We start from the raw sequence: 26458 nt of genomic DNA on the forward strand, positions 1-26458 counted from the left end.
TCTCTTCTTTTCAATTTTTTTTTCTCAGTGTTTATAAACATTACTCACACTTCTTGTTTATTTTATATGATTTGCTTGAGTATTTGTTCACAATTTAATGTGGATATATACTTGTTTACAAAACTATTTAGAACTCTATCTCATGTTAACTTACAGAATTTTCAAAAATAACTATTTTCTGATCATTTTAATTATCTTTTGTTGTAAAACTTTATTTTTTGAATAATATATTTTGTAATCTTTTTAACTTTTTTAACTTTTTATATAATATTGTAAAATATTATTTTTTACTGTAAACTCATTCATTACTTTGATAGTATAGAATTTAATATAAATAGCAAATCATATTTTCATTTTTGTATAGAAAAAACAATTTATATTAAGAATGAAGATTATAATTGATTTAACAAAGGAAAACAAGTATACAGAAGAAATCATTGATCTCACATATGAAATCAATAACAACAGCAATAACAACAGCAATAACAACAACATAAACAACAACATCATCCATATAAATCAATTCCAACTTAATTTAAAGAGGAATCTTATGATTTATATCACTGATTTGGAAGATTATATTTTCAACAAAATATTAGAAAATAAAAAAAATAAATTTTCAACATTAATAAAATATTTTACTTTTTCGCGTCTCACCAGCAGATTCGAATGTAATTTATGTGAATGTTTCACAATTTCATTATCAAACAAAAAGGTTGGACATTGTGCAACCTCTCATATTAATGGTATGTTAATTCTTTTTTTAATAAATATTTAAGCTAATTCGAATCTATTTTCTGTTTTTCTTTTTTCCATATTTAGCATGTTGCCAACAATACCCAAATATAAACCTTTGAGTATATTGACAACACCACAGATGTGCATGCACTGCCACTGAAAATAAACATTAAAATAAATAAATTTAGATTATTTAACAATTATTCTTTATAACTGTGTTTAAACATTTTATTTATTATTGAATTTTCTTTATTATTTATTTGATAAATGTTTTATTTATTATATTTGTTTGTAAATATTAATTAAATATTAAATATTTTTAAATTAAATATTTTAAAATTTATTATTTATATTTGAGAGAATTTGTCATATTTAGGAGTATTGCCCTCTAATATATCATTTGCATTTACATTCCTTATATATTGTGGGTGAAAGTGGGTGAAAGTCATGTAAAAACAAATTATTCTATATTTGGAAGTTAGTTTGTCAGTGAAAAATCGAAATAAATAAAATGTAAGTATCCAGTTCCATATTAAATTAATGAGAGAAAAGATTGAATTTTGAATCTACCACTTTCAACTTAATGATAGAATATTAGTTGTTCTAATATCGGGAACTCCTTTAAAGAACAACCTTTCTTTATACTATTCTCTCCTTGTTTTATTTTCGTTTCATCTGTTAAATTACTTTTCTAAAAAAACAATATCCTTGTTTTTGTAAAATCAGTTAAAAACCTTTACATTTTGAATATGAAGAAGAGTCTAAAAGGTTTTTTTTTGTATTATTTCTGAAAGAAATTCCTTAATCCTTTATTATTCTTCTAATATTGTTATTGATTTATCATATTAAAAATGTATTGTTATCCTTTTTTTTTTTAATTATTTTTATTTTTTTAAAAAAAATTTTTAAATTTTATTTTAAATATAATTGTAATCTTTTAAATATATACTCTTTTTTATACATATAGTATTTGTGTTCAGTGCTGAGTTTGTTTTTGCTTAGTTTTTCTTTAGTCTTGAAACTGTATAAAATTAGAATTGTATTTTGAACCAATAACCTCTTGTGCTGTTCAGTAATCCAAATCAAGTATTCCACAAATCTTTTATCTTTCTGTTAACATTTTACTTTGTATCATTCTTATATATAATATAATTAAATATTTCAAAATAAATTTAAAAGTACTATAATAAAAAATATTTTATTACTTCAGAAATATTGCACAAATTAATTTTATCTTTTATTTTTTTTATTTTTTTTTAAAATGATAAAAGATTCAATTTCTTTTTAATTATTAATCATTTACAAAGATCTATCTTAGAATATATTTATTAGTTTCTATAACAAATAAATGTATTACTGTTTGATATTTTGACACCTCTGTCCGGGTTCATAGATTTTTGCTGTATAAAAAATTATACAAAAATACTTGAAATTCTATGATTGTAAACGTAATTAATATTCAGCATTTGTACCTTAAAATTAAAGAGAATGCTATGAAAGAGCTTTTCTTCAGCGACTAGATCGTTGAACTTGTTTAGTGCATCTAATTCTATCTCCCAAGGAGTCACTGTCGATTGCTCTGCATTAACGCGTAAATTTAAATCTGATTGGAATCTAAATCCTTCCAACTACGTGCCACCACTTTATACTGTTGTTCATCAACACGCAACTACTGTTAGATCTATTCTATCCTAATACTACTCAACTTATTAATTAATAATAACTACAGCAAAACTGTATAACAATAATAATAATAACAATAATAATAATAATAATAATAATAATAATAATAATAATATTTATTGGCTATATTTCTCACGGCCTGTGTGAGAATGTAAATATAATATAAAACACGAACTAGCAGGTTAATATCAACACCTGCAATTTGTTGACTGATCATGAGTCATCAAATCTTTTTTTGCAAAAAAAAAAAAAAAAAAAAAAAAAATTAAAGTCAATTGCTCATTCTTTTCAGTTTTAAGATCATTAACTAATAGAAATAGTTGATGTTAAGAGATTTTTTAGTAATAAAACCAGATATTAACTGGTTCGAGTGAAGATTGACAATAACTACTATAAAAACGGGATATAAATGCTTCATATACTTTCTTTTCAATTTTGATTGCATTTGATCCACCATCATTACCACCACAAATATACTCTAACAAGTCCAATCTATTAGGGCATTTGGCTTGAACTGCATCTCTAAGTACCACTACAATATGGATATTAAAATTATAATTTAATTCTGAGTATACATTTTAAATTAATTTAGATGTACAACATTAAACATTAAAAATTTAACTTTAATTATTATCAAAAGTGCTCTTGCAGTAATAATTTAAAATATCTAAATAGCACCATACATGTACAAGTTTGTGATTTCACCAAACACTATTTTCAGCTTGCATCACACTTGAGATTTTATAAATAAATAAATAATATTTGAATATCAATATGATGATGTGCAGTAATTTTCCGAAACACTAAATTCCCATCAGCCCAACCCAAATAAAATCAATACATCCACAGGTCCTGTTTTTTTAGAGCATACTAAAACCTAAATAGTATAGTACAAATTTTTTGAAAAATAATGAATATTTTGGTTTTTGTTTAGTATATCCTGACAGTGGAAGGTGTTGATTATTCTATTTTTAGTTTTATATCTTTTTTTTTTTTAAACCAATCAAATATCTTAACATGTTATTGGGGTGTGGTTATTAGAGTTATTTTAAATGGTTTTAAAATACCAACCTTAATTGGGAATAAATTTAAAGTGGTCAATTTACAAAAAAAACCAAAAAAATCTGCACACATAAATTCATTACCTCAATCAATTTACAAATTTAACTTCACCTGATATTCAAATGAACTCATCGCAATACAATCAAAATTGTTTTTGATATATCTTCTTTGAGGGAGATATCAACTTTAAATAACTTAAAAAAATTCATTAATAGAAATGGTTAGATTACAAAAAAAACCTCCAAACAAACACATATTCACACAATACCCAAAAATAGATCCATTACAAATCTACACTAATAACTACAAAAAAATAAATGTTTTGTTGATATATTTAATTACATCAAAATTAGTTAATTTTGTTTGCTTCATCCATAATGGGCAATAAACAACTGATGTTTTGAAGTTAAACTCTTACAGAAGAAAATTAATTTCAACTTTCCTTTTGGACAATTTACAAAAATCATTGATTTTATTTTATATTAAAATAGTTTTGAAAATTGAACATATGAGACACTTTTTTTAAATTTAAAATATAAAATTATTTTGTTCTAATTATTTTTAATGGATAGAGATACAAATACAAATAATTCGGAATGCTCCGAGTATAAATCAAAATTAAAGCAATTTATTGCAAAGCAAAGTGAACAACTTAAACAATTGTTCCCAGATTTTAAAGGTTTTGCAGAGGAAGAAACCAAAATGTTGGAGGATTCATTCAAGAAATCATATGATAATCCAGAAATTAAATCTATAGATGATTGGCCACTCATTGAAATGGCATTAATCCTTGCAAATGTATTTTCATTTCATCCAGCTGGAGGTCCATTCACTGCTGCTTTCAACATTCTATTTAGCGCTTTAGGTTTATTCAGCAAAGGTGAAGATATGTAAGTATTTAAAAGATATAAATTGAATTTTAAAAAATATTAATAGATTTCAATAAATTTTATACATTTAAGAATGAAAGAAATAATGGAGAAATTGGAAAAGTATGTTGATCAAAGGATTGGTGAATTTGCTAGAAATCAATCTTTATTAAGATTCCAAGCATTACAAACCACTGGTGATAGATACTTTAGATTATCACAACAATGGTATGATAATAACTCTGTTCAAACAACTCTCGATCAATCAAAGAAAGTAATTTTTGAAGATGATGGATTCAATATGCCATTAAGTGCTCTTGAAATTGTATATTTTGATTATTTAAGGGATCTTGAAACAGCTCTAGTCTTCTTTGGTGGAGATGATTATCTTGTAAGTTCAAATTATTTTGATTTTTGTAATTTGTTTCAAAACAATTATATTAATTTAATTAATAAACAGGCATATACAATTCCGTTTTACTACCTAACTGGTGGACTCTACATTTCACTTCAAAGAGATGTTATCTTTAAAGGAAAAGAAATGGGTTTTGATCCGAGCTATATTGATGGTACTCCCAATACCAAATCATTAAAGGTCCTTTTGCATGAGAAAATTGAACAAATGATGGCAATTTCTCATAAAGGTGTTTATCCATTTCAAGTATTGATGGGTTGGGGAGGACTTTTTAATTTTCCACCGTATGTATTCTATTACTTCTTTTAAAGATGAACATTAATTGAGTATTAATCAACCTTATTTCATAGATATTTCGATACAGCAATGGGATTTATTAATGGAGATCTTGTTCTTTATCCAAATGGTGTAACTGTCTTACATCCAAATTCTAATCATGAAATTGAGTTCCCAGATGCAAAAGGTGTTTACAAGTTTGGAGGATTTCCTGATCAATATAGATACGGATCAGTCTACAATGCTAATAGATCTCTGAGATCAGGAGTTTGGGGTTTAACATGTAATCTTAATATAATAGATATCTCAATTTCCTTTAAACTAAATTGTAAAACAAACCATTCAAGAAGGTTCAAAATTAGAGTATACCATATGATTAAAGGTAAAGCAAGCTTTTCATTAATCAATTCAAATGGTGGTCAAGGAGAACAACTGATGGAATGGACAACACCTTCTACCAAAGCTTTACTCTACCAGTACTTGGAAGGAGAAAATGAAGGTTACAATGAATCCCAAGTATTTATTGTTCCAAACTTCAAAAACATGATAATTCGACTTAATCGTAAACCAAATGTCGGATATACAAATAAGTCTTATTTTGGAGGAATTGAATTCATTGATGAATAGACAATCTTTATATACTCTTGAAGAATTTCAATTTATAATTCAGTGTAATTATTTCAGCTTAATATTTAAATATTAATTAAAAATCAAATCTTTATCATTCTTAATAAAAATTACATGAATTGATCTCTATTCTGAATATTTAGAATATACTGATATATTTTTTTATTTCTTTCAAAAAGGGTTTGCCATTGGTTTTTTAATTGTAATCGAGATTCAACCATTTTGTTTTAATATTATTGGTCTTAAGTTATATACATTCTATTTAAATATAATGTCTTTAATATTTATCAATTTATTCGAACCCTATTTTTTAAAATGGTGAGAATTATTTAAAAATAGACAGTTTTTGATGCATTCAAAAAAATAATTGCAAGAAAACCTTTACTATAGTAGAAGATGTTAGAATCGGTTGTAGGAAAATTAACAACGGAAGAGGTTGGTCTTTAATAATTAGATAGTTAAAATAATAATAGTAACAGTTTAGTGTTTAGGAATAATAATGATAATGATATTGATCCTTTTTTGTCTTTATTTTTAATATTTATATTTGAATATTAATTCGGTTAATTAAATTAAATGTACAGTGTATATAATAATTCGGTGTATATTAAATATTGTTAGGTAATACATTGAGTTGAATTCTAATTGTGTTGTACCGTCATATGTGAATCTATCTGTATCTTCATAGATTCCCAATGATATTATTGTTGCCTCTATATCCGATAGACTAATCTCTTTAGATTCCTAATCATTTCAATCATCAAAGCATGATTTGAACCTGAAATAGTAGTCTCTACCAGAGTATTACTCGAACACTGTATATCATCTTTAATATCTTCAACAGGATGATGATCACAAACAAATATAGATTGAATATTGAATATTTGTAGTATTCAATCTATATATGTTTGTAGTTATTAATTGATCATCATAATCACTACTAATACAATCACTATTATTATTAAATAAAACTTGATGTATATGTTTTAATCTTGATATTCTCTTTGTATCGACAATGAATAGATATTTAATACTATTTACTACACTTCAGAAAGTCGTACCCCACTTATTTCAGTTTTTACAAATTTGGATAATAAAAAATGAAAAAAAATTTGAAAAAAAATTTGAAAAAAAATTTGAAAAAAAAATTACATCACATTAACATCTATTTTGATCGATTATACGATAATATCAAATATTAAAAATTTAAAGCATATCAGGAACAACAAGTTCAGCAAATATGGATAGATTAAAAGATGAACAGAGTTCACAATAAAAGAACTTTAAAAAAGTAAGAATAATATTAAAAAATAACTAAATATTTTGTTTTATTTTTTTGTTTCTTGTTTTGCTTCTTATATTGTATCTTCTTATCTTGTTTCTTGTCTTGTTTCTTATCTTGTTTCTTGTTTTGTTGTTTATCTTGTTTCTTGTTTTGCTTCTTATATTGTATCTTCTTATCTTGTTTCTTATCTTGCTGTTTATCTTGTTTCTTGTCTTGTTGCTTATCCTGTTTCCTATCTTGCTGTATCTTCCTTTTCTTTTGTTTAATTCTCTCTTCTTCTCTTTTAAATCTCATAGTCTTCTTCAACTACTTTCTGAAATATGACTGGATGTGTTAATTTGTTTTGTGAATGTATTTCCAAAAAAGCGATTAAATTATCGTTGAATGTTATGTTCTTAATATCATCACATTTTTGGTTCATAATATCATCTAGTATATTCTTAATGTTGTTGATTTCCAATCTGATGTTTGTTGATTTCCATTTGGCGATTGATATTTCGACTACATATATCACCATCAAAGCACAACTCCAATTCGAATACCTTATCCAAATATTCATCATCTCTTTCTGTAGTATTACAGTCAAGAGTTCTTAGTAACTTCTTACTTCTACAAATAGATTCTTTTGTTCTAAATATCGATCCAAACACATGTCAATTTGATTAAATGTCAATCCACCAATACCTTCAAATACTTTGAAAACTTATATAACTAGTATATTAATTCTAACTTTTTTTTTTTTTTGTAAATAAATAAATAGGTAAACACACTGAAGACAATAAATCTATTAAGATGTCAAACAGGAGTAGACACAGCAAGGTTATTTCTCTCTCTTTTGATCTGATTATCCAATTGTTTTTGCACCCTTAACATGTGATTTCGTCTAATTCCAGTTTATTATTCGTTTCCCAACAAGGATGTTTGGTTTTCAGATGCTTGCATAGTTTGATAGAGTCACTTTTACTTGACAGTTGTTATGACAACACTGCTTCGAATTTATATCTGCATTCACTTGGAGTGGTTGCTCCCAATGTGACTTTTTCATTTCATTGGGGTGCTTTTCTCTCTTGTGCCTATTGAGTTTGGTCAATTCACCATAAGAATATAAACAATGCTCACACTTGAATTCAACACTATTAACGTGGTATGTATTTATTTTAGAAACTGAACTATTACTATTTAATACTACTACCACTACTACTACTACTAATACTACTAATATAATTATTTTCATTTTCAATCACTTCGAACAAAATATTTAAGCCATAATCAACCGATTCAATTTCCTCATCATTGAATACACACTTCTTGTTATCATTTTCTTTGGTAGACTCTGGTTGCTCCAACTTAAACTTAAACATATAGTTTTCCATCTTTTAAAAAAAAATCATAACTAGAATAATATAATATATTCTGTATACAGGTAACAATTAAAAAAAAAAAAAAAAATTAAAAAAAATTAAAAAAAAAAATTAAAAAAAAAATTGTGGGTGACCACACAACTGCCAAATTTTTTTTGTTTTTCAGTGAGGATGAGAATCTTGCTTGGGGTTCAAAAGTACCTACTACGTTTTTCCAAATATAGGTGCTTTTTTTCAATTATTTTTATAAAAAACATGCCAACAATGTGTGAGATAGGGGTTTAAATCATTTTTTTAGACGTACGAGTCCCCGGAGTGATGTTGTTGTTGATGTTGATGTTGATGATGATGATAAAGATTGAATTATATTATCATTGCCTTCTTCAAATTATAATTTATTTCTTTTTATTTTTATTTAATTTTCTATAAATTGAGAATATTATATTTTAATACAGTTTACTTTGTACTTTTTCCTTATTAAATTTTAATACATTAAAAATATAAAAGAAATATACAAATATTTAAATTTAGTACTAAATGGCAAAAACATAGTAATATTCGTATATATCGATTTTTTTTTGTTAGGATTCTTCACTCGAACTAGTTAGAATCAGGTTAGATTACTAAAAATTTCACTTTACATCTATTATTTGTATTCGGTATTGATGTTAAAACAGATAAAATGAGCTTTTGACTCTCAATCTTAATGTAGCAAATTCTAACCATTTATTAAGGTGGAAATCTAAGAATTATAAGTATTTTTGAATAAAATTTAAAGATCTGATGTAAAACTTCATTACTCAGCGAAAATATCTCTTTCTTTTTTTTTTTTTTTTTTTTTTTTTTTGCTTAATTATCCTTATACTTTTTTTTTTTTTTTTTTTTTGCAAAAAAAATTTGTTGACTCATGATCAGTCAACAATCCTTATACTACCATTACTGATAGTCAAGGTGTAGAGCTTGATATTACCCTACAGTTCGTGTTTATTTATTTTTGGAGCAGTTCAGCCACAGGCCGGCTGAGATGGCCATCATTTTGAGTAAGGGATGATGTTCCCATTGATATGGTTTGGCAGACAGAGTATTTAAGCCACTTAGACGTCTCTTTCATCATGCAGAGTCATAGAAATGGTGGCAATCCAAACATCCAGAATTTTTAAATTTTAATACTTACCGCATGCGGAATATGCATTCGTTATAAAGTTGTTTCTCCCCTTCCGGGAATTGAACCCGGGCCTTTCGCGTGACAGGCGAAAATCCTCACCACTAGACCAAAAGGGAGCTGATGATGTTATCCATTTGACGATGGTGCGGTATGGCATAAGGTATCTGGTCAATCCGTATGCCGTACCGCACCATCGTCACAATCCATAAACAAAAAACCTTTAATATAATCATTGATAACAATTATAAAAACCTTAAAGGAAAAGACATTTAAAAAAAAAAGGACGTAAACCAAAATTATTAATCATAACTTCATTTAAATATTTTATTATTTATTTATGTAATCTTGCTCTTAATTTCTCTTTCCAAGCTCTTCTCATAGTCGAAAAACTTCCATATTTCTTGAAAGAATAATAAACCAATGCGACCAAACAACCTATAAATACAAATGATACAATTGATACAACAGTGATGATCATGATTAGTTTATCATTAAAGCTTTTTTCTGGTTTTTGAGAGTTGGGCACTGGATCAGTACGTAGTAAGAGTGCAAAAGAGGTAAAATGATTCGTCCAACCAACAACCATTTCCGAATCCTTATCGAAATGAAGAAGATCCTTTTTTGAATTGTTTGAATGTACACAAGTCCATTGATTCAGTGTTTCATTAATGTATCCTAGACAATAGTTTAATAGAATATCGTCATAGGGCATCTCCACTGATTCCCATAATCGATTTCCAATAATATTCTCTGATAATATCGACATATTAACATTAAACTTGATGCTTACATAGAAATCAAACCATCCTATATTATTATAAAAGTACAAGTAGTATGTAAGCCTATATGATTCATCAATTTTTACTTATATTTTACTTACTATCTTTATGATAATTTTCATCTCTTATTAAATGGGAAAAGGTTATATTTAACACCGGACTGAATATAGAGTTATCGAAACTATACTTTGAGTTGTTAAATGTCACCTGTCTAAGATAAGAGTCACTCAATGGTGTGACACTGACCACCGTAAAGTTAGTCGCTTCTACCGGTGGAATGAGGATGTCGATCTGTCCAATTAGAATATCGTTCTCAGAGACTACGCTGATATTAGTTGGTTTGCCCAATTGGATGGTGACTTGCGTTGACTCTGGTTTGTCAAATATCGGTAGATGTGCAACGCCATTTAGAATATCTGATCTCAGCATGTTCAAAGGATTACAATCGGTGTTGTTGGCACCGCACGCTCCACTGGTACATTGGAATGGCACAGATATGGGACAACCATCGTACTGTGGACAGGGCGGACAGTTTACACCGTCTGGACAAACCGATAACTCACAGAATGGATTTTTAAAATCGATACAAGAATCCGCCCCAGCTTTACAGGTGCCATCCTGACATCGATGATTGAATGGTGGCAAACAAGCTGGCAGTGGCAAACATGAAAGTACATCCTTTACAGGACTACCGTCCCAACAACAATCATCGGGATGTCTACATCTCGGTGAGAGTGCTCGGCATTTCCATGGAGAATCACTACAGGATCCATTGAAACATTTGAATGGACTCTCGGGCGGGCAAGTCAACTTGGAATCACAAGCAGAGACTGCGTCGACACAACTGCCATCGCTACATCGTATTGGATTATTTGGAGAACACATACACTGACATAGAACTGGTTCCAACATCTCATCTTCCTTACAGGTTTTATTGCAAAAGCAAGAGTTGCTTAAAGTATTCAAGCTGAAGCCATTCTTACATATGAAATTGGTGCACGACGGACCACTCCAATTCTCTCGGCAAACGCACTGTCCATCGCTGTTCCAATCGCCATTCAAACACTGTATATCAGTCAACCAATTGGTGATGATACGCTCCATTGAATCGGCGGGTCTTCCGTCGCAAATACGAGGACCTGGAACACTGTTTACTATTCTGTCCTCTGGAATATTCAATGAATTGATACAAGTATATCGGTAGAGATCATTGGATTTTGCGAGATCTATTATATCCGGTGTGGAAAACACTGAAGAACAAAGTTGTTTGGTCATCTGCTTTATGAATGAGGCGGGATTGGTAAAATTAAAGTTTGGTAAATCCGCTTCCAACACCATGTACGATGTCAAATTTCCAATGTTCCAACAACGTTGATACTGGATATATCGATAATGAATCATATCTACAATGTTCATAGAATCTAAATGTCCTCCGAATTTCAAATCCGAACAAATCGTCGAACCTAAATTGCCATTTGTTGAAATCCTGGTAATTTTCATTGCTCCTTGTTTACACTTTTAAATAATAACAAATTTTTTGTAAATTAATTAATATTTTAAATATAAACTAACTATCCATTATTATTATTATTAAAAACTTACAATATAAGAATATAAATTACTTGGACTTGCTTTTTTACAAATTTTGTTGATTGTATCAAAGAAATAAGTTGGTTTGCATCCATCGAATTGATATCCAAACTGAGAAGGAATAGCAATCTCTGAACTAACTCTGGTTCCTGGTGTAGTAGCATTGAAATACACGGTGATATTTAATGTGGTGTAATCAATGTAGGTGGAATTATAAAATTCACATGATATATGTGAGCTATTGAATTTAAAGATATTGATACATGGTTGAGTGTGATTAGTGATCGTATCACCTATTTCGACTCTAGTGGTTGAATCCAAATCACCAAAAATCTGTATGTATCCATATGATTGGTATATATTTGTCAACGAAACTGAATTAACAACATAAATTGAAATTAAAATGAATATTAAATTAATATATTTTTTATATTCCATCTTATATTTAATTATTATTCTATTATTTAATCATATTCAATCTAAAAATCGAATTTATTTATTTATTTTAGATATTATTTATTTATTTTTTATTTGTTTTCTTTTTCGATATTTATTTATTTTTTAAAATTACAGTATTTATAGTATTATTATTATTATAGTTTTTTAAATTTTATAGGTTATTATGATTATTTACAAGATGTTTATAGTCATTATTATTTGTAGGTGGTGGATTGATTCTATTGAATTTGGTGTAGTGTAGTAGTATCATGTTTAGATAGTGATCACTTTAACAATTTCAATTCCAAAAAATAGATAATAAATGAATTAATTTTTTGTAATTACATTCTACAAATCTATATCTGTTGTTCTAAAATATCGATAATAATAATTTGTTTTCAATCAATTGAATAAAATCAACATTGATGACATTCTCGTTAAAATATTACCACTTATCTATACATACACACCACACACACACACCAAAAACATGAATCTATCTTTCAATCATTATAATTACTTACTATAATAAGTTATTTTTATATTACACCAGACCTTGATTGATTGATTGTTTGTTTGACGATTGATTGTATTTAACCATGACTTGAATAAAAATAAAATATAGTAATATTAAAAAAAAAAAGTATACTTTTAAAAACTTATAAATTTTTAATTCTCAATTAATGTTTATGATAATGATGATGATCAAAACTGATCAATAAAGATTTAATAAAATTATCAAAAAAAAAAATGCTGTTCTTCAATCAAAAAATAATTTTAAAAAAATGGTAAAATTAAATAATGTTATAACTTTGTTATCATTTTTTATATACTATCTTGTAATTTGTCAAATCAATGGATTCAGTTATGCTTTTCCACAGGTGGAATTGAATGAAACCAAAACATGTACATTATATAATCAAAAAAACGAATATCAATACTATCATTTCTATTGCTATCTTAAAGAGGAGAGATTAAAGTCATTCGATAGGCTACTCCAATCGTATAAAGTTCAAGACTATGCAATCACTACCATCAGGAAGGCACTGGTGAGAAAGATCGCTCAACCCAACGAGCGAGTCGTTATTCTGTCTACGGGCGATCATGGACTTGGAAAGACGTCGTCGGCCAGGCTGCTCTCCAAGGCAATGTTTGTTTCGTCGCGTAACGAGTTTGAGGGTGATGGACTACTCTTGGTGCACGGTGAGAACTACAAACGAATCAAAGCAAACGATGACAGAGGAATCACAGCGGCGCGACTGGAGCTATCAAAGAAAATCTCTGACCAACTCCTAGGTTGTCCAGAGTCTGTCATACTAATCGATGAAATTCAAAAGATACACCCTCATGTTCTCAGTGTACTGGAACCATTCTTTGAAGGTTTGCCTATCAACAAGACAGTCACAAACCGAGCCATCTACATACTTACCTCTGACTTTGAGAAAGAAGGTGTAACCAGTCAGCGATCATATGAAGAAATCATTGAATTAGTTAATAGGTATGTTTGTTGTTGTTGTTGTTACGTTGTTAGAATAGATTGATATTGATATTGACATTGTTTTTATTCTATTAGTTTTTCAAAGACAATCTATAGAGATACAAAGATAATGAATTTAGTAACGGATATTGCACCTTTTAAGACACTGACTAGATCGGAAGTGGAAACTGCATTGTTTGATAAGTTGAAGGAATCGTATTGTTTGGAGTTGCAACCGCTCGGCTTGAAGAGTTTGCATCTACACGATATCAAAGCGATTCAGCAGCTGTTGGCAGACTTGATGGATAGACTCTACAAGAATGAAAACTATCGTGGTATCGAAAAGATTATAAAAACATTCATAGTGAACGATATACAACAACATCTGGTATCGAACGCCGATCACTATCATACCAATATAATGATCAGCGGCAACTGGTTCAGTCCAAAGTGGAAAGAAACGTTTTGTTCAGCATCAATCTCACTGAAATCACCAACACAACTAACAATAGAATATAACGATATCCTAGAATCACATCAAGGTAATTTCTTATCACACTTTCCATTCTTTGCAAAATATAGTAAGAAAATAAAATAGATTGAATAAAGATAAAGATATCGATATCGATATCGATATGTATGTACAAAAGAAGATTGTTTATTTGTTTGTTTTGTTTTGTTTATTGAATATGAATATCAGTACCAGCAGGTTTCTTTGGTTCTGATTTTGGTACTTTCACTTCGAGAACACCATCTTTTAGTTGAGCGGTGATTTTATCGGTAGTAGCGCCTGGGAATACAAAGTCTCTTGTGAATGTTCCACACCATCTCTCGGTGAACATATTGATATTCTTTTGACACTCTCTCGAACCTGATATCTTGACTATACCATTGTGATAATTGACATTCCAGTTTTCTTTAGAAACACCTGCAACATCTATATATATGATTATGATAATATAAATAGTTAATTACTGTATCAAAGAGTAATCGCATTTTTTTTATAAAAGATCAAAATGAATGAATTCATACCACCAACTAAAATATATTCATCTTTTGTTTGATATTCATCGAAAGGAATATTGAATTGAAACAATTCATTGAAAAAGTTACGCAAATCACTCATTTTCTATCTGAATGTTGTTTGTTAAGAGATAATATTTTGAAATAAATGAATGAATCAGAAATCAAATTAATCAAAAATAAATCTTGCAATGAAAAAAAATTAAAAATGACATCATTCATACTAAAGTATTTGAATTATATAATTTTGTTCCCAAAATTAAAGAAATCAAAAAAAAAAATTTTAAATTTTTTAAAAAATTTGTGAAATTTGAAAGAAAGGTTTTTTAAAGCTTTAAATAGAAGTGTTGCAACGCTGATCAATTCATTTTAAAAAACTCCAAAAACCAAATAAATCTATATTTATCTGTATTTGTATTTGTATCGGCTTTTATTCTATCCTTTCTAGAAAAGTGCACATTTCTTTTTGCTTAAAGAATCAATTAATTATAATCTATAGATTTATTCTCGTAAAAAGTAAAATATTATTATAAGAAGAACAATATAAATATATAATATTATAAGTTCTTCTATATCGATACCTATAATAATTTATTATATATATAAAAAGATATATATATAATTTAAAATAAAAGTTAATTTTTTCTTTTTCTTTTTCTTTTTCTTTTTTTTTTTTTTTTTTTTTTGTTTATTTTATTTAATCTAATAAATTATATTAATAAAAAATGGTTGACACAACTTTTCTTGCATTTCCAACATCATTTGCTAATTTGAATACTGAAATTTCTTTATATTTTTGTGATAATTGTAAATCTGAAACACCTGATATCGTCGAAGATTATGCACGAGGTGACCTTATCTGTAGAGATTGTGGCTATGTTGTCTCCGATAGGATCATCGATGAAGGTGCCGACTTTCGTAACTTTGCAGACTCTCTCGATGACAATAGTAGAGTTGGTTACACTGCTGACCCTCTGCTGAGAGTTGCCGACCTCACAACTACAATCTCCTATCAACCCTCTACAAGCTCTTCCTCAACTACGGGCAGCAATCTAGCTCGCCAACAATCGAAAATAAATACATCACAATCCAACAAGAATCTAATCTCTGGCTTCTCAGAGATCGAAAGAATCGCAGACCACTTTGGTATGCCGGCAACTGTCGCGACACGAGCCAACGAGCTGTTTAGATTGATCGACGACCAGCTAACAACCAACAAAGGACGAAGTCCAAATGGATATATAGCAGCTGCATTCTACTATGCCAGTCGACAGCAAGGAATGACAAGAACCATTGCAGAGATCATCAACGTCATCAGAGTCTCAAAGAAAGATATCTCGAGATGTATGAAGATAATGAAATCCAGACTGCCATCGGATGAAATGACAACGAAATCACTTACCACCGACGATTTTGTTAGTAGATTCTGTAACAATCTCGGGCTCTCTAAAGATATAGTCAAATACTCGACATTCATTACAAACAAACTGGCCGAACTGCAAGTCATGGACGGTAGGAATCCATTGTCTTGTGCAGCTGCCAGTATTTACTTTTCTACCAAACTCTACGGAATAAAAACAACCCTCAAAATGGTTTCAGATATAAGTGGTATTACATCAGTGACCATATCAAACAACTATAGAGAGATGTTAAAATTTAAACAATCTCTACTAGCACCGAATTGCCAAAATCTAAAGAGTAAATTGGAAATGTTAAATTAACCAATAAAAATCTTTAGATTATTATTATTTATGTACTTTAACAAACGATTTTCTTTTTTTTTTTTTGATTTTATTTATTTTATTAATTTGAACATTCATTCAAAAGATGATTTAAATCTCATGAATGACATCAATTGAAACGTCATTGTACTTCTCATAGATATTCTCTTTGCCTTTGAGACACTTTATAGAGGAGATCAACGAGGTTGAAATCTTGGCGTTGGTCATGCTGTTTGCTTTCAACAGCTTTCTGACCAACTCTATAGAGGCACACAAGGTTCCACCGGTGGCCAGGATATCGTCAACTATCAGTACGTGGAAATTCTTGCAACTCTTGGTGGCTGGCGACAGATGTCTGAAGACGTCCTCCTGGATCTCAAACTCGTCTTTACCGTACTCCTTGGTGTATGACTCAGAGAGTGTTTTACCTGGGAGCTTTCCCTTCTTACGCATCATCATCATTGGGATCTTTAGACGTTGTGAAATGGCAGTGGCCAGAATGAAACCACGGGCTTCAAGACCAACGACCAGTTGCACATCTTGGAATCTATATTGCCAGTAGTTTATCAGTGTATCGAAATCCTCATATGAAAGGAACAACGGTGAAATATCGAGGAAGGAAACTCCTTTGTTTGGCCAATCTGGGTATGTCACTGATCTTTTGATAACAGCTTTCTTTGCACAGCTTTGAAGTTTTTCATAACCATCCATTTTGTAAAATAATCTGCTGCAAAATGTAAAAAAAAAAAAAAAAAAAACAAAAATGTTAATATTCGTTTTATACAGATCATCTGTCAAGTTATATGTATCAAACAAAACTTGCTCATTTATAAATCATATACATATAAAATACTTATTAGTTATAAAATTTTACCTACGTTTATAAAATAAAAAAGATAAAAGAGTGATAAAAATAAGATTATTAAATCTAATGAATGAATTAATATCAATAAAAAGAGAATATAAAGTATTTGTAATACTAAATATAAAGACTTTTGTTAAATAAAAAAAAATAATTGGTTGGTTTTTAGTTTGTTAAGGATGTTGTTGTTGTTTTTTGTTTTTTGTTGTTGTCTTTGCTCTCTTGCTGTTTGTCTTGAGAGTTGTTGAATTATTTCAGTTCATATGAAGAAATTATGTTATGAAGTGAAGATTGTCACCACCACAATATTTAAACGATGTCATTCCCATTCCCACTACCACAAATAAACACACACAAAAAAAAAAAAAAAACAGACACACAACTAACATTACAATCCTCTTCAGCGTACTCACATTTATAATACCGATTGAGATTAAATATCAGAAATAATGTAAACTCATTAATTTGTATCGAAAAAAAAAAAACCTAAAAAAAAAATAAAAAAAATAAATGATAGAAATGGCTATTTTGGTGATGCTAAACTCTTTTGGGAATTGATGATGCTTTAATTGAGTTCTAAAAAAAAACATGAATAATCATGATATTTTTGTGGTTGTTCCAAAGTGTGATCAATGTTAATTGTTTACCAAGTGTGTGATCGTCATTGGAGAAGAGTGGGTTCACAAATCCTTCTCTTTTTGTTTTTTAATATTGTAATTAAATTATAAATAAAATAAAATAAAATAAAATAAATACCATAATTTAAAAACTTTAAACTTATTGTTGACCAAGTTGTTAATTGTTATCAAACAATGCTAAGTTTGAATATATTAAAATATAAAATATAAATATTTTATATATTCCCTTTTATTCTTGAATTCAATAATAATTGAGTGTTTAAAAATCATATCAAAAAGCAAAAAAAAAAAGTAAAAAAGTAAAAAAGAAAAAAACAAAAAAAAAAAAAAGTTTAATTAAAAGTTGAAATATATATTTATTATTATATTCGAAACACAATTAATAAACAAAATAGTAAAAGTAGAATGATAAACAACAAAAAAGAAACAATTTTAAAGATATGTTTTATTGGAGGTGAATCAGTTTTTAAGACAACTGTCTCAAAGAGGCTGGCTACTCACTTCAACACAAGCTATGTCGAAGAGTATGCAAGGATATATTTCAAAGATAGAGATTTCAACCTTAATCCGTTTGGTAATTATTTAATCTCTGATCTCAAAGTCTATCTGTTCATCTTTGTATCCATTGTGCCTTTTTTATCATTTAACTTTTGTTTATTTTTATTTGCGTTTTGAAACAAAATCTTAATAAATTTTAATATTATTGAATCGCATAACCAAAATTAGTTAATTAATTATTAATTCTCTCTTCTTTTTTTTTTTTTTTTTTTTTTTTAATATTATTTATTAATCATGATATTAATTATTATTTATAGTAAATAATGATTTTATAAATGTTTGTAAAGGTCAATTGGAGTTGGAACAACAATTAATGGTTGATAATCATACTCAAAACCTATTGATGTGTGATACTTGTCCACTGGCAACTTTAGTTGTATGTATAATATAATTAAAATAGTTATAGCTATTGATTAATTATTAAAACAAATTTACTAATATTTTATTTTAATTTTTTTATTTATTTTTTTTTTTGATAGTGGAGTGACACTTTAATTGGTAGTCACGATCCTTTGGTAGAGCAATATATTGATTACTCTTATTATCATCTGTACTTGCTTCTCGATTGCAATGGTGTGAAATGGGTTGATGACGGAGAGCTACGTCTTATCGAAGATTCCAACGAGAGAATAGATTTCCAAGCTCGACTTGAGCAACAACTCAAAAAGAGATCCATACCTTATCACATTGTAAAGGGTGATCTCGAGCAACGCGAGAAAACATCGATCAACATCATAAATGAACTCATCTCAAAAACCAGACTCAATAACCAATAGTATGGTAAGATAAGATAACTTGTTTGTATAAAATATATGTTTTGTTTATTTTTAAAAAAGAAAAAAAAAAGGATTAAGATTTTGTTTTTTTTTGTTTTGTTTTTAAGTATTTTTATCCTTTGGGAAAAATATTATATGTATAAAGTTTGGAAAATGAAATGAAAAACATAGATAACATTGTTGGAATCAAAAAGAGTACAGAAGCATCGATGTGTCAGCTGTTGATTTGTTGGTTAAGAGTGAATTCTTTTTTTTGTTTTTATATTTTACATATATATTTGATTTAAAGTTTAGTTTTTCTTTTTTTTTTTTTTGTTTAGTTCGAACTAACACAAACAACACTTTGTTGGGTTGACTGGATTGTGTAAGAGTTGTTTGGTTTGGTTATTATTATTATTTTCTATTTTTTTTTTTGTTGTTTTTAAATATCGGTGCAAGATACATAATCGAATAATGATGAAGATTATTTTATCTTTGTTGTTTAGAATTATCATTGTTGTTATTAATATTATTTTTTTTTGTTGTTTTGTTGTTGTTATTGTTGTATTATTTATTCTTTAATAGCAGGAGAATCAAAACTGTCTTCGATTGGTTTGAATTGTAAATTAAGTAAAGGATTTTCCATGTTACCACTAAAACTATTTTCAAATGAAGCCATCATTTCCATTTGGTATTGGAATGACATGTTATTTTTACCGCTTGCCTATAATTATGTTTTATAATAATATTAACATTAGTACACAATGTTAAATTACATTACAAATACGAGAAAAATAAATAATTACCTTTTCTCTTGCTTCTCTTGCTGCTTGTCTTGATGCTTCTATTTGTTTTTTGGTTTCTTCGGCTTCGGCTTCCTCTTTTTCTTTTTGTTTCTTCTGGACCTCTGCAATTTCCTGCTTTCTTCTCTCCTCATCACGACGTGCTTCCTCCTCACGATCCTCTTTTTCTTTTCGTAGTTGCTCGGCTTGCTCAATTCTCTCTTTTTCCTTTTGTTGCAAAGTCATATTCTTTGCCTTATAGTGAGCCCATGTAGAGTCGGTAGAATTGTTGTTGTTGTTGGCAGTGCTACTGGTAGTATTGTTTTGATGGTTGGGGGAGGTCGGTGAGTTTGATGGAATGGTAGGTGAGTGAGGTGAAAGCGGTGAACTTTGTGGAACTATGGGTGGAGTCGACGACGACACTGGAAGGGATGCAGACGATGAAATGGGTGAGGCGGCATGCTCGGTGGAGGTGGACGATGAACTATCGAAATTCCACGATGCAACGGTGGTGGGTAGATTTGTCTTCTTGGCTGCTTGGATAATCTGAGGGGTTGGTGTAGAGTTTACCGAAGAAGATAAAGTAGACGCAGTGTTTGAAGTGGTGGATGAGGTTGTAGTTGTTGTTGTTTTTTCAAAAGTAGTAGTGTTAGTTGTTGATGATGATTTTAAAGTAGAATTGGTTGAACCATTTGGAATGCTATTATTACTATTATTATTATTATTGTTGTTATTGTTGTTATTATTATTTCTGTTGGCTGATTGATCGTTTTCACTGTCACTGTATTCTGAATCAGAGTATGAGCTACTTGAATCAGAGTCAGACGAGTCAGATGAATCGGAAGAGTCGGAACCACCACTGGTAACATCATCGTTTAGGTTTGAATCTCTGTCAATTACCACAGGAGGGTAGTTGGTTTTCTCGGTCATGTCATCAACTACCACCTCTTCTTCGCGCTTTGGAGGAGGTGCAATCTTGCGTCCGTGTGCTTTTGTGATTGGTTTTGATATATTGTGCTTTTTGTGCTTGCTCGAATTCAAACCACGATTAAGTTGGTTAATTTGCTTTGTTACATTTTCGATTTCTCGTTGTTTCTGTTGCTCGGCAGCCATGTGTGGTTGGAATTGATGGTACTGGCCGGGTTGGAAACATGAAATAACAAATTGCTCCAGACGTCTGAGTGTTCCGGTATCCAACTTTTCCAAATCGATTTCGATCTCCTCCTGTGCTGTATTCTGGTCGAGTGTGTGTGAAATTACTTGAATCAACTTTGGTAGATTGCTTGGGTGAAGTGCGTTGATTGCAGCACCTAGATGAGTCTTCTCGTCGAGTGTCATTGGTCTGGCGGCTTCACGATATCTACCTCTACCACCACCGGTGCTCTCCTTCTTCATCTTTTCCAACTCCTTGGTCATGGTCTTCATCTCCATGGTGAGACGTTTGATCTTCTCACTCTCCTCTGGTTGAATCTCTGGTGAAGGTGGCTCAGCCAATGCCTTGGCGTACTTCTTCTCAAACAGGTCCTCCAGTGTCTTTGCCATTATATGAACTTGATTGGCTGGTGGATTATACAATCTTGCATTTGAAAAAACTAAACGACAGTCCGCTGCAAACTCATCGGGTGCCTCATAGACTCCATCGAGCAAGGAATTACGAATGGTTCCAAAATCCATTGGGTGTTTAATATATGTGAAATAGTCGAGAATGTTCAAAGCGATTGGATCCACCGGTACCAAAAATGGATAACCCATCTGATGATTCATGAGGAAGTCGAGAATCTCGAGACAACGCTTCATTGGTCCCACCAATGATATATTGTCACCACTTGGGAATCTACGGCGACCCTTAGTAGGACGTTGGGCACGTTCGGATGTGCCAGTGCCACCTGGGAATGAGAGTGGCTTGCTGACCGGTGTGTTGGGGAGTGAGGTGGATGCTCTTGGTTTTTTGATTTGAGGTTTCGATCGTGGTTGAATGGGTGGTGTGACTGACGATGTTGATTTACGCTTTCGTTGATTCTTTGTTGGTGTCTCTGTAATTTCGATCTCCTCTTCCTCTTCCTCCTCCTCCACCACCTCTTCGACGTGCTCCAGCTCCGATGCTGGTTGTGCAACTTCCATTTCATCTTCGTCATCGCTGTATAGTGATGAAAGCTTTTGTGGTGGTGGTGCCAATCGGTTGGATGTGGTTGTTTGTTTAGTGGATTTCGATGGTGGTGATACTGCGGTGCTGGTGGTGCTGGTGGTTACAATCTTGGGTGAGGTATTCTGAATCTGTTCCTTTACATGTCTCAACTCATCCTGCAATCCAACAATGGTCTCTTGTAGTTTGGAGATATCGACTTTCTCTGGTGACGATATATCCTCTATGATCACTGATGCTGCTGATGTTGCTGCTGCTGCTGTTGCTGCTGGTTTTCTGGATGATCTCGTTGGTGTTTTTTTGGTGGTGTTTGTAGTTGTACTGCTATGATTGGTGATGCTACTGCTGCTCGCTGTGCTGTTATTGTTACTCGATGATCTTCGAGAGGATCTGGTTGGTGTGGGTGCTGGGGGTGGTGATGGTGTTGGTGCTGCTACTGGTTTTTCTTCTTTTACTGGAGTGCTAGTATCTTTTTCGCCCTTCTTCCTTGATGACGAAGTTATATAGTCGTTTAAATGTATAGGTTTTCTGTCTCTCTTTGCTGGTAGAGGTTGTTCCTCGATCGGCTTTGTTTCGGTAACTGGCACGTATATCCATCGCTTGTTCTTCTCTGATAGTTCTTTTGCCTGTGTCGGTGTCAATAAGAGTTCACCTTTATTTGGTTTATTGGTACTAATCTTTATAACACTCTGTGTAAAGAATGAATCATTAATATTATAAATTCTACTTTGATGAGTCAATCGATGATCAAAACATACAGATCTTGATTTTTTTGCTGTTGTTGAAGCTGTGGCTGTAGTCGATTCCTCAGTCTTTTCATCTTGATTATTTTTATCCTGTGTTTCTTCATTGCCATTACTATTTTCCCTGTTATTCTGTTCTGAATCACTGATATAAAACATAATGAAATAATAAACTATTAGTTTCCCTCTTTCTCTCTGGTTTAACAATATCAATTGTGAAATCATTCATCAACAATTTAAATTTATTTAATACATACACAAGTGTAATACGTTTTCTTCTTGATAGTGGGGTGATTAGAGGAGATGAAGATTCCTGTGAAGCAATCGATTTATTTTGTTGTGATTCAGTAGGTGACTCTTCGGTAGTTGAAGTCTCAGAGGTTGTTTTTGGAGAAGTTGATGTCGTTTCCTCGATAGCCATGGGATCTGTGGTGGTATCTTCACTGCTGTTATTGTTGGTATCGGTGGTGGTGCTGCTGCTGCTAACGTCAACCTCAACCATGCTGTCGGTACTGTCATTGTTGGCGTCGATGCTGTTGCTGTTGCTGCTGTTGTTATTTACTTCAGATGCAGGTGGTTGTGTTTCACCACCCATTTCAACATCATTGACAGACATGTTATTGTATATTAATATGATTGTGATATGATGATGATGTCTATTCTACAACTACTACTACTTGAAAATATATATGTGTTGTTGTTGGTTGTAGTTGGAGAGAGAGAATAGTTGTACAATTTGAATAGATTGTTAAAGGTGTAAACTAAAGAATCTAGACGGTTATACACTATTTCTCTGCTTCTGCAACTTGTTGATTATGATATGTCTGCCTATCTTTAAATCACTCTGCCCAATATGCTGTTGATTGATTAATTGATTGATTAACTGACTGAATTATATTGATTGATGATTGATTCTTGATAACTAAACAATTAACCTAGAATCCAACGCTGTATGACATACTATGCTATATATATTTATTGCCAATATTGAACTTTAGTTTCTTCTAAATGAAAAAATAAAAAAAACCAAAAAATGCTAAAAACTACTGGCACTGTACTGTTCTCCTGTTATTTATATACTAATAATAATTGTATATAAATGATGTTGTTGCAAAATAATAATAATTATGTTGTTGTGAGTTGTGTAATATGTGGTGTGGTAAGAAATTTGATAATAAAAATAAAATGATATTTCTTATTTATTTGAGAATATTATTACAACTATTACTAATATTATTACTATTACTTATTACTACTACTAATAATATAATATAGAATATAATAGATTGTATTTACTTATTTATTGAATTTATTTATTTTTTTAAAAAATATATATTGAAATATTTTATAACTATATTTTGTTATTTTTAATAATTATCTTTATCTTTTACTTTTTTTTTTTTTTCCAACACTAATGTTCTTTCTATAATAATAATAATATTGTTGAATACAAATATTTAATTTAATAATATTATTATTATATATAATCTATGTATTCGGTAGCAAGTGACTAGTTGGAATGAACCATTATAATCCTAAAATTAAAGGTGGTGAACTGAAAAAAAAAAAAAAAAAAAAAAACTATTGTATATGAGGATATGAGAGTTGAGTTTAATTAAAATTAAATTAAAAATATGAAATTGTTGTTTTTAGTTTGGTTAGATGTTTTGTGAGAGTGGGTGGTTGTGTGTTGCTTTTGGTGTGACTGTTAGAAAATAAAATAAAAAAATTGAAATTTGAAAAAGAGAAAAAAAAAGTTCTAGTTTTATATAAATGGCGGGTAAAATAGTAAAACAACAACAATTTAAATAAATAAAATAACAATACTGAAGTTCTACTTTTTTGGTTTTTTTTCGAAACTGTTGCTGAAAAAAAAGAAGAAGAAAATTTATATTATTATTTTATTAATTTTTGTTATTGCTGATGATGCTTGTTGTTTTTATTGAATTGGTAGTATTCTGTATTGCACCAAAAAAAAAATAAAAAAAATCCAAAATAAATAAATAAAATAATTTTCATAAAAAAAAAAAGAAAAAAAAAAAAGGGTGAGTTGTTGTGACTTTTTTATTTTTTTTTTAAATTTAAAAAAATATATAATAAAAAAATTAATTTAATTTAAAAAAAAAAAAAAAAGAATTTTTGGGTGAATGGATCAACAAACCAAAAACAAAAAATCATCACCATCAAATATGTATATTTTTTTTTAGATGCAAAAAACCTGTGACTCATGCATCTTCTCTACCCCCTTTCCTCACCAGAAAACAAGTAGTAACTACCCCACAATTTTTGTTTTTTTTTTTCGAAATAAATATTTAATAGAATAAAATTTGCGCGATTTTTTTGATAATTAAAAAAAAAAAAAAAGAATAATACGTTGTAATTACTACAATCATAATTATATGAGATGATATTATCAACGTTTTTTTTTTTTTGATTTGACTCAAATTATAACTGTTAACAATTATTTGTTTATTTATTTGTATGATTATTACTACTACTATTATTGTTATCTAAATTATTATTATTATTATTATTATTATTTGTTAATGAAATATTATTTGGTAATTCTAAATTAAATGATTTAAATATTGATTCTGTTCTTTGTTGAAAGGTTTGAAGATCGTCGTTGTTGATGGTGAGATCCCACTTTGATTGATTGTAGAACCTAACGGAATCTTCCATCCAAGCACGTTTATCTTCACCGTAGTTCTTTCGTTCGGGTTCACGTTTCAAACGATCCTCTATTCTCTGCCACAGTTTATCGTCATCGACCTGCAGATAGACAGTCTTGATATCGATTTGAGCGTACGAACGCAGCTCTTCTATTTGTGAACTTATCAGTGGATTTAAATGATGTCCTTTTCCACGTGCATAAAGAATAGCTGAAAAAGGTGATCTATCTGCAATAAATATATGATTATTTAATTTACTATTATTATTATTGTTGTTGCTACTGTTATTATTTTGAATATTTTGATTTATTTTTAAAATTCTGTTGAACCAATTCGATACCCATATGGTTTCCATTGTGAGAGATTGTGGTGGTATCTGAGTGTATCTAGGCATATCCAAGAATGCTTCATCCATCACATTGAATCCTTTTTTACTGAGATATTTACACAGTTCTGTCTTTCCTGATCCTATGATTAAAGTGATAGATGATATAATAATATAAATATCTAAAGATGTACTTTTAAGATTATAATAGTATTAATATTGTTAATTACCATGACATCCTTCTAAACAGATAACTGTTATCTTTGAAACGATATTCTTCAATGAACTCATTTCTATATTTATTTAACTATTTACAAATTATACTATAATAATATATTGGTATAAACAATATTAACTTAAAAGAAAAAACAAACAATATAACTGACAGTATTTATAAACCAACTTGTTATGATGATCATTAAAATTTCTTGGAAATTATCATAGTCCTCGTCTTTCACCAATAAAAATAAA

The 26458-nt window shown here is 29.6% G+C and overlaps 13 protein-coding genes and 1 non-coding gene across 14 annotated transcripts; 5 read left to right on the forward strand and 9 right to left on the reverse strand.

Annotated features, from left to right (window-relative positions):
- Positions 1-364: 364 nt before the first annotated feature.
- Positions 365-1740, forward strand: PPL_03539 (uncharacterized protein; the record flags this gene model as incomplete). Its single annotated transcript, XM_020574469.1, has 2 exons — positions 365-746; positions 1706-1740. Coding segments are annotated over 2 exons (417 nt in total), but the record flags the coding sequence as incomplete, so codon positions are not given.
- Positions 1741-1910: 170 nt separating this feature from the next.
- On the reverse strand, positions 1911-3950 carry PPL_03540 (uncharacterized protein; the record flags this gene model as incomplete). Its single annotated transcript, XM_020574470.1, has 4 exons — positions 1911-1919; positions 2784-2953; positions 3134-3153; positions 3874-3950. 4 exons carry the CDS (start codon positions 3948-3950, stop codon positions 1911-1913), a joined length of 276 nt encoding a protein of 91 aa, XP_020435512.1.
- A 97-nt stretch (positions 3951-4047) lies between these two features.
- On the forward strand, positions 4048-5670 carry PPL_03541 (uncharacterized protein; the record flags this gene model as incomplete). Its single annotated transcript, XM_020574471.1, has 4 exons — positions 4048-4373; positions 4446-4743; positions 4813-5051; positions 5118-5670. The coding sequence occupies 4 exons, from the start codon at positions 4048-4050 to the stop codon at positions 5668-5670; spliced, it is 1416 nt and encodes a 471-aa protein (XP_020435513.1).
- Positions 5671-5999: 329 nt separating this feature from the next.
- PPL_03542 (uncharacterized protein) lies at positions 6000-7249 on the reverse strand (the record flags this gene model as incomplete). Its single annotated transcript, XM_020574472.1, has 3 exons — positions 6000-6111; positions 6299-6414; positions 6986-7249. The coding sequence occupies 3 exons, from the start codon at positions 7247-7249 to the stop codon at positions 6000-6002; spliced, it is 492 nt and encodes a 163-aa protein (XP_020435514.1).
- Positions 7250-7395: 146 nt separating this feature from the next.
- On the reverse strand, positions 7396-9638 carry PPL_03543 (uncharacterized protein; the record flags this gene model as incomplete). The annotated part of the gene is made up of 4 exons (XM_020574473.1): positions 7396-7577; positions 8142-8328; positions 8621-8697; positions 9491-9638. 4 exons carry the CDS (start codon positions 9636-9638, stop codon positions 7396-7398), a joined length of 594 nt encoding a protein of 197 aa, XP_020435515.1.
- PPL_03544 lies at positions 9526-9597 on the reverse strand. The gene has a single exon. It is a non-coding gene; the product is annotated as a tRNA-Asp (tRNA).
- Positions 9639-9812: 174 nt separating the features above from the next.
- Positions 9813-12288, reverse strand: PPL_03545 (phosphatidylinositol 3-kinase 2; the record flags this gene model as incomplete). The annotated part of the gene is made up of 3 exons (XM_020574474.1): positions 9813-10288; positions 10362-11775; positions 11863-12288. 3 exons carry the CDS (start codon positions 12286-12288, stop codon positions 9813-9815), a joined length of 2316 nt encoding a protein of 771 aa, XP_020435516.1.
- Positions 12289-13073: 785 nt separating this feature from the next.
- On the forward strand, positions 13074-14363 carry PPL_03546 (uncharacterized protein; the record flags this gene model as incomplete). Its single annotated transcript, XM_020574475.1, has 2 exons — positions 13074-13786; positions 13862-14363. 2 exons carry the CDS (start codon positions 13074-13076, stop codon positions 14361-14363), a joined length of 1215 nt encoding a protein of 404 aa, XP_020435517.1.
- An 82-nt stretch (positions 14364-14445) lies between these two features.
- On the reverse strand, positions 14446-14891 carry hspL (Hsp20/alpha crystallin family protein; the record flags this gene model as incomplete). The annotated part of the gene is made up of 2 exons (XM_020574476.1): positions 14446-14702; positions 14798-14891. 2 exons carry the CDS (start codon positions 14889-14891, stop codon positions 14446-14448), a joined length of 351 nt encoding a protein of 116 aa, XP_020435518.1.
- Positions 14892-15513: 622 nt separating this feature from the next.
- On the forward strand, positions 15514-16509 carry PPL_03548 (transcription initiation factor IIB; the record flags this gene model as incomplete). The annotated part of the gene is made up of 2 exons (XM_020574477.1): positions 15514-15934; positions 16034-16509. The coding sequence occupies 2 exons, from the start codon at positions 15514-15516 to the stop codon at positions 16507-16509; spliced, it is 897 nt and encodes a 298-aa protein (XP_020435519.1).
- A 111-nt stretch (positions 16510-16620) lies between these two features.
- aprt (purine phosphoribosyltransferase family protein) lies at positions 16621-17220 on the reverse strand (the record flags this gene model as incomplete). The annotated part of the gene is made up of 1 exon (XM_020574478.1): positions 16621-17220. One exon carries the CDS (start codon positions 17218-17220, stop codon positions 16621-16623), a length of 600 nt encoding a protein of 199 aa, XP_020435520.1.
- Positions 17221-18414: 1194 nt separating this feature from the next.
- On the forward strand, positions 18415-19343 carry PPL_03550 (uncharacterized protein; the record flags this gene model as incomplete). The annotated part of the gene is made up of 3 exons (XM_020574479.1): positions 18415-18583; positions 18825-18943; positions 19047-19343. 3 exons carry the CDS (start codon positions 18415-18417, stop codon positions 19341-19343), a joined length of 585 nt encoding a protein of 194 aa, XP_020435521.1.
- A 550-nt stretch (positions 19344-19893) lies between these two features.
- On the reverse strand, positions 19894-23606 carry PPL_03551 (bromodomain-containing protein; the record flags this gene model as incomplete). Its single annotated transcript, XM_020574480.1, has 3 exons — positions 19894-20046; positions 20129-23135; positions 23248-23606. The coding sequence occupies 3 exons, from the start codon at positions 23604-23606 to the stop codon at positions 19894-19896; spliced, it is 3519 nt and encodes a 1172-aa protein (XP_020435522.1).
- Positions 23607-23965: 359 nt separating this feature from the next.
- PPL_03552 (AAA family ATPase) lies at positions 23966-26278 on the reverse strand (the record flags this gene model as incomplete). Its single annotated transcript, XM_020574481.1, has 3 exons — positions 23966-23994; positions 25483-26130; positions 26218-26278. 3 exons carry the CDS (start codon positions 26276-26278, stop codon positions 23966-23968), a joined length of 738 nt encoding a protein of 245 aa, XP_020435523.1.
- Positions 26279-26458: the final 180 nt, after the last annotated feature.

Source organism: Heterostelium album (assembly GCF_000004825.1).
Source record: "Heterostelium album PN500 unplaced genomic scaffold PPL_contig6, whole genome shotgun sequence".
Lineage (NCBI taxonomy): Eukaryota > Evosea > Eumycetozoa > Acytosteliales > Acytosteliaceae > Heterostelium > Heterostelium album.